Source organism: Trachypithecus francoisi, unplaced genomic scaffold (assembly GCF_009764315.1).
Source record: "Trachypithecus francoisi isolate TF-2019V2 unplaced genomic scaffold, Tfra_2.0 Contig01461, whole genome shotgun sequence".
NCBI lineage: Eukaryota > Metazoa > Chordata > Mammalia > Primates > Cercopithecidae > Trachypithecus > Trachypithecus francoisi.
Genome location: NW_022681433.1, coordinates 15204468 through 15219639, shown reverse-complemented (window position 1 = coordinate 15219639; position 15172 = coordinate 15204468). Strand labels below are relative to the sequence as shown.

General features: G+C 42.2%; 1 protein-coding gene and 1 pseudogene across 1 annotated transcript in view; one reads left to right on the top strand and one right to left on the bottom strand.

The window, feature by feature from the left end:
* FLT3 (fms related receptor tyrosine kinase 3) overlaps window positions 1–15172 on the bottom strand; it is a 107176-nt gene that overhangs the window by 65767 nt on the left and 26237 nt on the right. Inside the window, exon 2 of the mRNA XM_033236495.1 lies at window positions 10359–10480. Within this exon, the coding sequence (XP_033092386.1) occupies window positions 10359–10480 (122 nt within the window). The remainder of the gene's footprint in view (window positions 1–10358; window positions 10481–15172) is intronic.
* Window positions 1018–1648, top strand: LOC117097947 (annotated as a pseudogene).

Below are 15172 nucleotides of genomic sequence, written 5' to 3'. Positions count from 1 at the left end.
AAGTATCTGATAAGTTTAAGACCATCTGCCGAGTACTATGAGACTAGAAAGAAAAGACACCAATCTTGTCCTTAAAGAGTTTGAGTCTCCTAGGACTATAAATAAGTAAAACACAGGAGAAATACAATGTGTCCCATAAAAAGATACCAACTACTTTGAAATGCAAATTTTAAGTGCCCTGGAACTTCAAAGAAGGGAGAAGAGACTTCTAAGCCAGGATGTTTAAGGTGTTCACCCAAAGTCCAGTAATTGAGCTGGATCATAAAAGATGGGCACAAGATAAAGTAAAAAATAATAGACAAGTCAAGCATGGTGGTACATGTCTGTAGTTCCAGCTACTCAGGAGGCCGAGGTGGATCACTTGAGTCCAGGAGTTAAAGTTCAGCCTGGAGAACATAGCAAGACCACATCCCAAAACAAACAAAAAAAACCCAGCTGACATACTAGAAGAAAATATTCCAATATATATTACAAGTAAAGGATGAATGCCCCTAATATAAAAAGAACCTTTGAAAATTGAGGGACACAGAACCAAAACACAGTCGAAAAATGGGAAAAAGAATTGAATACACAATTCAAGAAAAAAGATATAAAGAATGGCCCTCAGCTGCGCACAGTGGCTCATCCCTGTAATCCCAGCACTTGGGGAGGACAACGCAGGCGGATCACGAGGTCAGGAGTTCGAGACCAGCCTGGCCAAGATGGTGAAACCCTGTCCCTGCTAAAAACACAAACATTAGCCAGGTGTGATGGAAGGCACCTGTAATCCCGGCTACTTGGGAGGCTGAGGCAGAGAATTGCTTGAACCCCGGAGGCAGAGGCTGCAGTGAGCCAAGGTGGCACCACTGTACTCCAGCCTGGGCGACAGAGCGAGACTCCATCTCAAAAAAAAAAAAAAATGTCCCTCAAACATATGAGAAAACGTTAAACCTACTTGTAATTAGAAATCCGTAAGTTAAAACAAGACTGAGGGAAAAAACCCGCGAATCGCAACGCAGCGGCATGCGCACGGCCTCTGTAAGTGCACAGTCGTTTCCGGTAGACCCCGAGACTACGGTTCTGCTTGCGTTCTCAGGGGAAAGTGTCGGTCTTGGGTCTGGCCATGCCTGAACCTCCAAAGTCCGCCCGGGCTCCCAAGAAGGGCTCCAAGAAAGCCGTCACCGAAGTCCAGAAGAAAGACGGCAAGAAGCGCAAATGTACAAGGTGCTGAAGCAGGTCCACCCCGACACCGGCATCTCGTCCAAGGCCATGGGCCTCATGAACTCCTTCGCCAACCACATCTTCGAGCGCATCGCGGGAGAGGCTTTCCGCCCGGCGCACTACAACAAGCGCTCCACCACCACGTCCCGCCAGATCCAGACGGCCCTGCGCCTGCTGCTGCCCGGCGAGCTGGCCCAAGCACGCCTTGTCCAAGGGCACCAAGGCGGTCACCAAGTACACCGGCTCCAAGGGAGTCCGGGCTGCTTGACTCCAAAGTATCTTTTCAGGTCTACTTAACCCCCCTCAGTGAAAGAATCTTTCTTGTGTTGTCAGTCCCAGTTTATATTTTTGGCTTCCCGCCTGCTTAACTTTCGGAGAGTACACAACTCCACCACGCACAGATAACTACATTCTTTTCACATAGGCATTGTTGTAAGCAAGCTTACAGAGATTGATAGTGGTATCTTACTATGTTATAGATATGCTGGGGTTCGCCTTAGGGGCTGCTCTCTTGAAACTGTCTTTGTCTGCCTACCTACCCGTGAATATGTGCCCAGCAAATTGTTTCCTGGTGAGAAATGCAGTGTTAATTTTGATAAGCTTATGTAAGATCAAATTGTCTATATGAACAAAGGTTGGGTCTGCTCTTCAGTGGTAAAATGAAGGTAGAGATTAAATACATTGTATGCTCTCAGATGTGTACTTAAAAGGGAATAAATAGTTCAACTTAAAAAAAAAAACAAGCCGGGCGCGGTGGCTCAAGCCTGTAATCCCAGCACTTTGGGAGGCCGAGACGGGCGGATCACGAGGTCAGGAGATCGAGACCATCCTGGCTAACACGGTGAAACCCCGTCTCTACTTAAAAAAAATACAAAAAACTAGCCGGGCGCGGTGGCGGGCGCCTGTAGTCCCAGCTACTCGGGAGGCTGAGGCAGGAGAATGGCGTGAACCCGGGAGGCGGAGCTTGCAGTGAGCTGAGATCCGGCCACTGCACTCCAGCCTGGGCGACAGAGGGAGACTCCGTCTCAAAATAAATAAACAAATAAATAAATAAATAAAACAAGACTGAGATATCACATCTCATCTATCAGACTGGCAAAAAATTAAAAAATATAAAAATATGACAACACATTTTGTTGGTGAAGCTATGAGGAAACAGTCGTTCTCCTGTATTGCTGGGAGAACACACCCCGCACAACCCTTCTGGAGAATCTGGCAGTACCTAATAAAACTTGCTATTTACTCACCATTTGAGCCAGCAATCTCACTTCTGGGAATAAGCATACGTCTAGCAATTAATTGCAGCACAATTTGTAATTGCAAAATACTGAAAACAACCTAAATGCTGGTACATAGGAGAGTGGTTGAACAAATTATGGTACATCCACACCATGGAGTACTATGTAGCTATAAAAAAGAATGAAGACAGCCTCTAAGAACTGATTTGCAATGATTTCCTGGATGTACTGTTAAGTGAAGAAAGTTAGGTGCAAAAAATATCTACCTTCAAGTATGCTACCCTATGCAAGAAAGAGGAGAATATAAGGAAATATATATGTATGTGGTCACTTGTGCACAATAAATACAGGAACAATAGCAAAACAGCCAAAGGGATTGGTTAATTACAGGGGATGTGGAAAGAGGGTAGAAACTTGTCAGTAGGAATGAGAGAGTGATACTTCTCTGAGTATACTGTTTCACATAGTCTTGGCTTATAGGACAAGAGTCACGTCCTGTCTCAAAAAACAAGTAATTAAACCAACCAGGAAGGTCAGGCACAGTGGCTCACGCCTATAATCCCAAGACTTTGTGAGGCCAAGGCAAGAGGATAATTTGAGCCCAGGAGTTCAAGCTCAGCCTGGGCAACAAAGTGAGACACCATTTCTACAAAAAAAAAAAAAATTAGCCAGGCATGGTGGCACATGCCTGTGGTCCTTGCTACCCGGGAGGCTGAGGCAGGAGGATTGCTTGAGCCCAGGAGGTCGAGGCTGAAGTGAGCTATGTTTGTGTCACCGCACTCCAGCCTGGGTGACAGAGCGAGACCTTGTCTCAAAATAATAATAATAATAATAAACCAGGCATGGTGGTTCACACCTGTAATCCCAGCACTTCGGGAGGCCGAGGCAGGCAGATTGCTTGAGTCCAGGAGTTCGAGACCAGCCTGGGCAACAGGGTGTAACCCTGTTTCTAATAAAAGAATATATAATAAATAAAATTAAATAAATAAACCAACTAGAATATGTGAAATGAGGGGGCTGGAAGAAATATCAAAATGGAATTAAAACCAAGTAAAAAAAATTAATTCAATTGTATCACAAATAAATAATAAAACCATAGTGAAGGGGATGGGAAAGAAAGGAACTAACCTAAGTAACTTCAGAAAATAATACTTTGGATCCTATAAGGCTAAAGACAAAAAGCACTACTGTCCTTTAGTTAGTAAATCTATATCTCACCAGGGCACGGGTTAGTAATTCTAAAATTAGATTATCTGTATATTGTATTTCCAGGCTCTGCCTGCTGAGAGGGCCTAGAAGCAAGGATACCCCAGCAGCAATGGGCACACCCAGCTCTCAGATCTTGGTTTCTAAATATTATCCCCCAAAGAAGCCAGTGCTCTTTGGAGAAGTGCTTAATTCCAGGGCTAAGGCAAGAAAAATACAAGATGAACCTGAACTATCTGGTAGTGTGCCAAAAATGAAGGCAGGGCTTGGAAAAAGATGGGGAGATGTTAAAAGGACATAGGAGCAAAACTGAAGTAGCTCCCAGCGGCCAAAGCTGGAACAATTGGAGCAACAAAATAAATAATGATTGTATTGGGTTACAACCCAGAGAATAAAATAAATATTCATGTGCCTATACTGATATAAATTTAAAAATTGAACGAATAGATAAAATGAGGGCAAAGGGACAGTGCTTCCTCGCAAAACATTCCAATTAACAAAGACGGAATGTAGGAAAAAGAAAAGCACCATTAGGCAAATACCACCATAATAATCGTAGGCAAGATCCACCAATGGGTGCTAAAATCAGTAGGTAAAAATTAAAGAAGGAACAGGATATTTGCATCCCCTTCAAGACACTTACTAATCACAAGTGAAGAAAATAGTAACTTTACAGTGGGGACACCTGGCATGCACCATCTAAATCTAATGATCAAGGTTCACATCTCATAATGACACGAAATGACTTCCTGTCACTCTGAATATGATGCACTGGGAAGGACACACTCCTCGGAAATTCTTGCCAGAAATCCATAATCTTGCTCTTGTTGCCCAGGCTGGAGTGCAATGCCATGGTCTTGGCTCACTGCAACCTCCGCCTCCTGGGTTCAAGCAATTCTCCTGCCTCAGCCTCTTGATAGCTGGGATTACAGGCATGTGCCACCACACCTAGCTTATTTTATATTTTTAGTAGAGACGGAGTTTCTCCATGTTGGGCAGGCTGGTCTCGAACTCCTGACCTCAGGTGATCTGCCTGCCTAGGCCTCCCAAAGTGCTGGGATTACAGGCGTGAGCCACTGCACCCAGCCCCCATAAAAAGTTTTTAAAAATTAAAGCTGCGTGCAATCCGGATAGACAAATCTGCGGGCTTCAGAGAAGAGAGAACAGCGTGATAAATGCACAGTACAGAGGTGGTGGGCTCCACCGCTGGCAGTCCAGAAATAGCTTGAGCCAGGCTGGCCAGGAGCTAAGAGATGTTCTTGAAGGCCACGCCAGGTTCTTTACCACCTGGCAGAGTTGAGTCCCACGATGCCATGAAGGCACTGGAATTTAAGAGACTGTGATATCTAAAACTCACAATGTTAAAAAAAAAAAAAACACAACTTTGGTAATAACAGTGAAGTTCAGTCTGTTGATCTTCTTATAGCAAGTATAGCTAATTAATGAGAACATGAAATCGTTAACACAGTTGTTGTCTGAGTACATAAATAAAACAGCTGCACAAGCTGTGAAAAGTCCAGAGAAAGCACGTAAAATGATCTATCACACAAAGTCCACCATTCTTTCCCAAATCCTCGTTACAGAAAACCAACCAACAAACGAACAAATCAACAACTCATTGTCTAGAAGTACAGGGTGGGACATGGCAAATAAAGAAAATGAGCTGGCTTGTGCAGGCCACCTGCCTGAAATATGAGGTCATGATTGTCAAACACATTTGGTCAACTCCAGTGACTTCAGCTCTTCACAAACAGAAAACCCATCATTAAACCATAATGCAGACTTTTTGTTTTTATTGTTTTTGTTTTTATGATGTTTTGTTTTGTTTAGACTGTGCCTCAATGGCACAAGATTTGTTCAGGAGGAATGTGACATTAAATGCAGCTTTGACTTTCTGGAGGAAGGGAGGTATCAATGAACCTATTTGGTAAGGAGAGATAATTTTAGAGTTATGGTGGATTGCCTGCCTATGCTCTCTAATCACTGACAGGAAAAAAAACAACAGTACATCTCACTCAGCTGCTGTGAATATCTGGTGCCTTAGTACAGTCATTTCTTAAAAGCAAATTTCAAGAATATGGAATAGTTGGTGATATGGTTTGGATGTGTGTCTCCTTCAAAGCTCATGTTGAAATGCGATTCCCAGCTGGGCGCAGTGGCTCATGCCTGTAATCCCAGCACTTTGGGAGGCTGAGGTCAGAAATTCGAGACCTGTCTGGCTAACATGGCAAAACCCCGTCTCTACAAAAATATATATAAAATATATATATATTTATATCTATTTTTATATATGTAAATATATATTATTTATATATGTAAATATATTTATATATGTAAATATACACATACATTTATATATGTAGATATATATAGACACACACACACACACACACAAAAAAATCAGGTGGGTGAGGTGGCACACGCCTGTAGTCCCAGCTACTTGGGAGGCTGAATCAGGAGAATCACTTGAACCTGGAAGGCGGAGGTTGTAGTGAGCCGAGATGGAGCCACTGCACTCCATCCTGGGTGACAGTGTGAGACTCTGTCACACAAAAACAAAACAAAACAAAACAAGAAATGTGATTTCCAATGTCGGAGATGGAACCTGGTAGCAAGTATTGGATCATCAGGGTGGATCCCTCATGAATGGCTTGGTGATCAGTGAGTTCTCAGTTCATGCAAGATCTGGTTGTTTAAAAGTGTCTGGGACCTCCCCTCTCTCTCGCTCCTACTCCCGCCATGTGATATGCCTGCTCTCCCTTTGCCTTCCACCACGAATGGAAGCTTCTTGAGGCCTAATCAGAAGCTGAGCAGATGCTGCTGCCATGCTTGTACAGCCTGTCGAACCAGGAGCCAGTTAAACCTCTTTTCTTTACAAATCACCCAATCTCAGGTCTTTCTCCACAGCAACACAAAAATGGACTAACAGTTGGTCTAAGCTGGCTTCAAACAGTCATAAAAAGGGGTGATTAGAACTATCATCCCAAATAGAGACTGTAAATGACAGAAACATTCTTTTTTTCTTTTTCTTTTAGTTTCATGATGAATACAAAGACCAAAAAAATTGTATTGTAAACAATTAAGTAGATTGTGGGAAATGTGAAACCATCTTACTCTGGTTCCAGGGTATACTCTGGTAACAGAGCTAAAGATGTAGATCACACTGTGATCAGCGCCATTACAGAGGCATTGACAAGTTTTATCTACTAAAGAGTGCTTGATGGTTATTCAAAACATCCCTGGACTGGAGGATTTTCAGAAAAATGCCTTATCTGAGAAGTGTGAACTATGAAAGAAATGAAAACTTTTTTTTTAAGCCACTGAAACTCTTACAATCTACTTCACATTGAAGTGGGGAAGTATCTAAAAGAAGCAAGTCCAATGCGATGAAAGTACACCATAAAGACTGTTCATCTTTGCAGCAATTAGGATTTGTATGGTTATTTGTTTAATGTGGTTTAAGAACTTCTGGGTCTTAGTTTGAGACCAACCTGGGCAACATAGTGAGATCCTTTATTTATTTATTTAGGGACAGAATCTCTCTCTGTTGCCCAGGCTGGAATGCAGATCTCCGCTCACTGCAACCTCTACCTCCCAAGTTCAAGCAATTCTCCTGCCTCAGCCTCCTGAGTAGCTGGGATTACAGGATTACAGACATGTGCCACAACACCCGGCTAATTTTTATATTTTTAGTAGAAATGGGATTTCATCATGTTGGCCAGGCTGGTCTCAAACTCCTGACCTCAGGTGATCCACCCACTTCAGCCTCCCAAAGTGCTGGGATTATAGGCGTGAGCCACTATGCTTGGCCGTGATGATGTCTTTAAAAAAGAAATAATAATAATAATAATAAAAGAACTACTAGGTCTTAATACAATCCTGAATATTGCATAAGAATATATAGTATATCTAAATATATCTATGATATATGTATCTATGATATCTATATGTGTGTGTATATATATATGATATATATCAGCCAGTAGCAGTGGCTCACACCTGTAATCCCAACACTTTGGGAGGCCAAGGCAGGCAGATCACTTGAAGTCAGGAGTTCATGACCAGCCTGGCCAACATGGTGAAACCCCGTCACTACTAAAAATACAAAAACTTAGCTGGGTGTGGTGACAGGTGCCTGTAATCCCAGCTACTCGAGAGGCTGAGGCAGGAGAATCACTTGAACCCAGGAGGCAGAGGTTGCAGTGAGCTGAGATCGTACCATGGCATTCCAGCTTGGGTGACAGAGTAAGACTCCATTTCAAAAAAAAAATATATATATATATCTATGATTTATTATTATTAACCAATCATCATTAATTTAAGGTTGTGTTTTTATACAAAAACACTTAAATGTGTACAGCTATTTTCTTATATCAAAAAGACACTAAAAGTTTAAAACATCATAGCAAATATTAAAATTATTTTGTCCACATTGAAATATTGTGTATGCAAAATGCCTTAATTATTAACAAGCTAATGTGTTATGATGCCGACACCTATTGAAAAATTAAAACCAACCACGCTTCTGGCATGAAAAAATCACGTATTTCTTTGTATTCACGTAGAATGTTGTTACTGAAACTTGTGTCACACTGTTTTTAAAACTTCAGAGTATCTCTAATGTATCTGATTTACGGAGCGGGAGGAGTCAGGTCCTTACGTCATGTATTTCTGTGTCATACCTACATAAAAGAAAAAAAGGGTGACTATACATTTGTACGAACCCTCAACTGGAAATGTCTGAAGAGCTTACTAATTTATGGGCACTTTTTGTTGTATATAGATTTCTACTTTTTTCTTTTTCTTTTTTTTTTTTTGAGATGGAAGTGTCACTCTGTTGCCCAGGCTGGAGTGCAGTGGCACAATCTTGGTTCACTGCAACCTCCGCCTCCCTGGCTCAGATGATCTTCCAGCCTCAGCCTCACAAGTGGCTGGGACCACAGGCATGCACCACCAGGGCTGGTTAATTTTTTTGTTGTTTTTGGATTTTTGACAGAAACGGGTTTCACCACGTTCCTCAGGCTGGTCTCAAACTCCTGAGCTCAAGCAATCCACCCACCTTGGCGTCCCAAAGTGCTGGGATTACAGGTGTGAGCCACTATACCTGGCTGATTTCTATTATTTTCAGTTCTCCATCACTTAAGCTTCCCTTGAGTAAATTTACTAAATATATGTTTTTAAAATAGAGGGGTGGGAACAGCACAAGAGAGAGGAGTAATGAAAAACAAGATGAATAGCATAAAAGAGAGGAGTAATGAAAAACAAGGTCGGAACTTGAAGGAGCCAGTGCCAGATTACTGAGCAATCTTGGTATCATTCTAAGTAATGGGAAATCATGGAGGGTTCAGAGCTAGGCAGTGAAGCATGTGCCTGCTTCAGGGAGGCTAGCCCAGCAGCGATCTCTGAAATGAACTGTAGCAGGAAGAGGCCACTTAGGATATCACTATGATTATGAGGGAGTTAACGAGACCTTGAATTAGGGAAGTGGCAGTGAGACTAGAGAATATGAGATGATTATATGAGAACTCCTACAGGGAATCAACAACACTTGGTAACTGACCAAATGTGAAAGTAATAGAAAGAAAGATGATGCTGAGCTTTCAAGCCTGGCAACTAGGCAGGGATATAAACAGAAATCAATTAATACAAGAATAAGAGCAGGCTTGGGAAAATAGAAATGAAATAAAATATATGATATAGATGGATTTTGATGTGCAAATGGAAAATCTACGTATATACTGGGGGCATCTGGAAGTGAGGGATTCAGGCTTGGGAGAAAAGCCTGGATTCTCTTTCAGGAGAGAAGGAAATACAGTCGGCCCTCTGTAACCATGGTTTCCGCATCCGTGGATACAACCAACCACAGATTGAAAATATTCCGAAAAAAATGGGGTTGCATCTGTACTGAACACGTACCGACTTTTTCCCCTTGTCATTATTTCCTAAACAATAGGGTGTAACAACTATTTACATAGTTGTTTAAGTATTATAAAGCATTTGCATCATATTAGATATTATAAGTAATCTAGAGATAATTTTAAAGGTATACAGGAGGGTCAGGCATGGTGGCTCAGGACTGTAATCCCAGCACTTCGGGATACTTAGGTGGGAGGATCAGTTGAGCCCAGGAGTTCAAGATCAGCCTGGGCAAAAGAGTGGGACCCCATCTTTGCAAAAAATTAAAAAAATTAGCCAGGTGTGGTGGCATGTGCCTTTGGTCCCAGCTACTTGGGAGGCTGAAGTGGGAGGACTGCTTGAGCCTGGGAGGGCGAGGCTGCAGTGAGCTGTGATCATGCCACTATACTCCAGCATGGTCAACAAAATGAGACTGTCTCAAAAATATATAGAATCTGCATAGGTTACATGCAAATACTGAGTCATTTTATATCAGGGACTTGAGTATCCATGGATTTTGGTATTAGTGAGAGTCTTGGAACCAATCCCCACTGTATACCTAGGGACGACTCTACTCGTTATTTCATGCTAGTTATCAGTCAGTGTCCTTCCTAAATCCTCATATGAAGAATACGGTTCTTGAAGGAATGGAGTGCCAGGGAGCTACGAGTATAGATGCTCTGTCGGTACCAGATGTGAGAACATAATATACTTAAATACATAAAGAGAAGCCCATTTAGCCATGGTAGCCTTCAATAACTTACAAATTATGGTCTCTAGAGAAAAACAGCTAAAGGTATAATTTTAATGTTACTTTACCATGGGATATGATGATGACTTCCCCACTGATGAATCATTGTTCTTATGATTGATTAAAACACACTTGATCACAGGCAGATCTTGATTTGTAATAGTCCCAAATATCATTGCAGAAAAAACAACTGTAAAACAAAACAAAAATGATAATGTTGATACGTGCACACCTTAAAAACAAAACATGTATTTATCTTGCAACCAAACAACAAAACAAAGTGTAATCAGGGGAAACTGGCCACTATGAAAGTATGTAGGAAATTCGATTTTATGCAACTTTAGTCTGCTTTAAATCAGGAGCAGAGGTACTTAGAGCAGGGCTGTCCAATAAAGCAGTCTGCAGGGATGGACATGTTCTTGCCTGTGCTGTCTAATATGGTAGCCACTAACTACATGTGGCTCTTAAGCTTTTGAAATGAGGCTAGTTTGACTGAGGAAATGATTATTTGTATACATGATTTGTGTGAATGTGTGTGTGTGCCTGTGCACCTTTTGTTGTATATAGATTTCTACTTTTTTTTTTTTCAGATGGATTTTTTTTTTGAGAGGATTACAGGCGCGAGCCACCGCGCCCAGCCTGATACTCTTTTTTTCTTTTTTTTGAGATGGAGTCTTGCTCTGTCGCCCAGGCTGGAGAGCAGTGGCGCGATCTGGGCTCACTGCAAGCTCCGCCTCCCGGATTCACGCCATTCTCCTGCCTCAGCCTCCCTCCCGAGTAGCTGGGTCGACAGGCGCCGCCACCACGCCCAGCCAATCTTTTGTATTTTTTTTAGTAAAGACAGGGTTTCACCGTGTTGGCCAGGATGGTCTCTATCTCTTGACCTTGTGATCCGCCCTCCTCGGCCTCCCAAAGTGCTGGGATTACAGGCGTGAGCCACCACGCCCGGCCTATTCTTTTTTTCTTTATGGATGCTTATAGAATCTTTTCTTCGAAACCACAGCACTAAAATTTTCAAAATTATGTGCTTTCTTGAGAGTCTATTTTCATCCATTGTGCTGGGTACACAGTGGGCCTTTTCAATCTAGAAATTCATATCCCTCTCTTTGGCATTTTCTTGAATTATTTCTTTTGATTCCTTCTCTCCTCTTCACTTTGTTTGCCCATGATGTAGATATCTTCCCCAAATGACTGACAATCTTCAACAGTCTGTTCACATATGAGAATAAAGTGCTGAGTGTCTGTCCTAAGCTCTATGGTGTGGCCTGTAGCCCAATCTCTGTAGGTGTATCTTGGTCTTTTCTCACCGGTTGGTCCTATTCCCCAGAGAAGATTCTCTCTCTGGCTTGCTGCCTCTGTCCTGTGAGCTGGTCTTGGCAAGTTACACTACTGTGGCGTCCTGAAATGAAAAGCAGGCTGCTTCTCAGCTTTCTCAGCCCCCAACTATAATTCACCTTTCATCATCCGCTTCTTCTTTTTAATTTTTTTTTTTTTTTTTGAGACAGGATCTCGCTATGTTGCACACACTGACTTCAAACTCCTGGACTCAAATGATCCTCCTGCCTTGGCCTCCCAAGTTGTTGGTTGACAGTGTGAGCCACTGCACCCAGCTTTATCTGCTTTAAAGCTCTCAAAGTTTTACTTTCTCCTTCTCCATCCTCTTTGTCTTTTATTAATTTATTTTTTTTTGGACTTTTTTTTTTTTTTTTTTTTTTGAGTCAGAGTCTCGCTCTGTTGCCCAGGCTGGAGTGCAGTGGCGCGACCTCAGCTCACTGCAAGTTCCACCTCCTGGGTTCACACCATTCCCCTGCCTCAGCCTCTCGAGTAGCTGGGACTACAGATGTCCGCCACTGTGCTCAGCTAATTTTTTTTTGTATTTTTAGTAGAGATAAGGTTTCATCACGGTCTCGATCTCCTGACCTCGTGATCTGCCCACCTTGACCTCTCAAAGTGCTGGGATTACAGGCATGCGCCACCATGCCCGGCCTCCTCTTTGTCTTTATATGTTTATATCTTTGTTTCTTTGGGGGTATTAGGTATAATTGGCAATAAAAATTGCAGTGTACATCATATATTCACAGTGTACATCATGTAATTTTGATATATATATCGAAATATATGTGTATTTATAGATAATGTGTGTATGTATATGTGTATATTAATATATATACTATATATGGGCTTCTCTTTATGTAGTTAAGTATATATATACATATAAGTATATATACATATACATACACACATTGTGAAATGAACACCCCAATCAAGCTAACTAACCTATCCGTCAGCTCATATACTTATCCTTATCTTTTTCTTTTTCTGTGATGAAAACATTTAAGATCTACTCTCTGTCTTTGTTTTTTTTAATTGAGACAGAGTCTTGATCTGTTGCCGAGGCTGGAGTGCAGTGCTGTGATCACGGCTCACTGCAACCTCTGCCTCCGGGGTTCAAGTGATTTTCCTGCCTCAGCCTCCCAAATAGCTGGGATTACGGGTGTGCGCCATCGTGCCCAGCTAATTTTTGTGTTTTTAGTAGAGACCGCGTTCACCATGTTGCCCAGGCTAGTCTCAAACTCCTGGCCTCAAGTGATTCAGCTGCCTTGGCCTTCCAAAGTGCTGGGATTACAGGCGTGAACCACTGCACCCGGCCAAGATCTATTCTCTTAACAAACATGCTTATCTCTTTAAAAGCATTTTTTGGCTGGGCGTGGTGGCTCACGTCTGTAATCCCAGCACTCTGGGAGGCTGAGGTGGATGGATTGCTTGAGGCCAGGAGTTTGAGACCACCCTGGGCAACCCAGTAAAATCATGTCTCTAAAAATTTTTTTAAAATTAACTGGGTATAGTGGTGTGCGCCTATAGTCCTAGCCCAGTTACTCAAAAGGCTGAGATTGGAGAGGATCGCTCAGGCATGGGATGTGGAGGCTGCAGTGAGATGTGATTGCACCATTGCACTTCAGCCCCTGGGTGACAGAGTGAGACCTCATCTCTGGAAAAAAAAAAAAGCATTTTTTACTGTCACTTGAGTGGTCTATAGATAGCGACAGGAGGTAATATATGTGTTCAGCCATCTTTGTAACCTCATAATCTGAGACAGTCTCAGAAAGTAAGAACTTTTCCTGCTCCACTTTGTAATGTTTTCTCCCTAGTCTTTAAAAAAAAAAATTTAAAAATATTTTATAAGTATAATTAACTTACAATAAATTGTACACATTAAAAGTATACAATTTAGTAAATTCATACATATCTACAAAACCAACACCACAATCGAAATAGTGAATTTAAGGCTGGGCATGGTGCTCACACCTGTAATCCCAGCACTTTGGGAGGCCAAGGTGGGAGGATCACTTGAGACCAGGACTTAGAGACCAGGCTGAGAGACAGAGTGAAACCCCATCTCTACAAAAATTCGTTTTTAAAACGTTAGCCAAGTGTGGTGGCATGAGCCTGTAGTCTCAGCTACATGGGAGGCTGAAGTGGGAGGATAGATTGAGGCCAGGAGTTTGAAGCTGCAGTGAGCTATGATCACGCCTCTGCACTCCAGCCTGGACAAAAGAGACAGACCCTGCCTCTAAAAAAATTAAAAAATTTTTTAAAGATAGTAAAGTGACCTATCACTCCTGAAAGTTTCCTTATGGAGCTTTGATATCCTGCCCTCCTACCAACCCCATTCCCCCACACCCAAGCCACCTCTGATCTATTTTCTGTCACTATAGTTTGAATTTTCTAAAATTTCACACAAATGGAATCACAGTATGAACTGTTTTTTTATAGGGTGGGTGGTTGGGCTTCTTTCACTCTGCATTTTTTTGATATTTGTCCATACTGTAGTAGATATCAGTAGTTCATTCCTTTTAATTACCGAGTAGTCATTTATTATATAGATATATAACACAATTTGTTTTAATCTATTCATCTGTGGACACACATTTGGGCTGTTTCCACTTTTGCTCTTACTAATAAAGCTGCTATTTATATAAAAGTCTTAATATGGATATACACTTTCATTTATCTTGAGTAAATACTAAGGAATTGAAAGCCTAGGTTATAGGGTCGGTGTATTTGTAACTTTTTTGTTGTTGTTGTTTTGAGATGGAGTCTTGCTCTGTCGCCCAGGCTGGAGTGCAGTGGCCGGATCTCAGCTCACTGCAAGCTTCGCCTCCCGGGTTCACGCCATTCTCCTGCCTCAGCCTCCTGAGTACCTGGGACTACAGGCGCCTGCCACCTCGCCCAGCTAGCTTTTTGTATTTTTTTAGTAAAGACGGGGTTTCACCATGTTGGCCAAGATGGTCTCAATCTCCTGACCTCATGATCCGCCCATCTCGGCCTCCCAAAGTGCTAGGATTACAGGCTTGAGCCACTGCACCCTGCCTGTATTTGTAACTTTTTAAGAAAGTGTCCAGTTGTTTTCCAAAGAGGTTAGAGCTTTATGTTCCCACTTGCAGTGTATGGAATTCCAGTTGCGTCACATCCTTGCTAACATTTGGTATGATAAGACTTTAAAATTTTGGCCTTTCTAATAAGAGCGTTGTATCTCATTGTGTTTTTATTTATTTTTATTTTTTATTTTTTGAGACAGGATCTCACTCTGTCACTCAGGTTGGAGTATAGTGGCATGATCACAGCTCTCTGCAGCTTTGACCTCCTGGGCTCAAGCCATCCTCCCACCCTAGCTTCCCGAGTAGCTGGGACAACCGCTGTGCACCACCATACCTGGCTAATTTTTGTATTTTTGTAATTTTTGTATTTTTTGCCCAGGCTGGTCTCAAACTCTGAGGCTTGAGTCATCTGCCCGCCTTGGGCTCCTCAAGTGCTGGGATTACGGGTGTGAGCCACTGCGCCCAGCCCTCATTGTGGTTTTAATTTGCATTTTCCTCCTGAC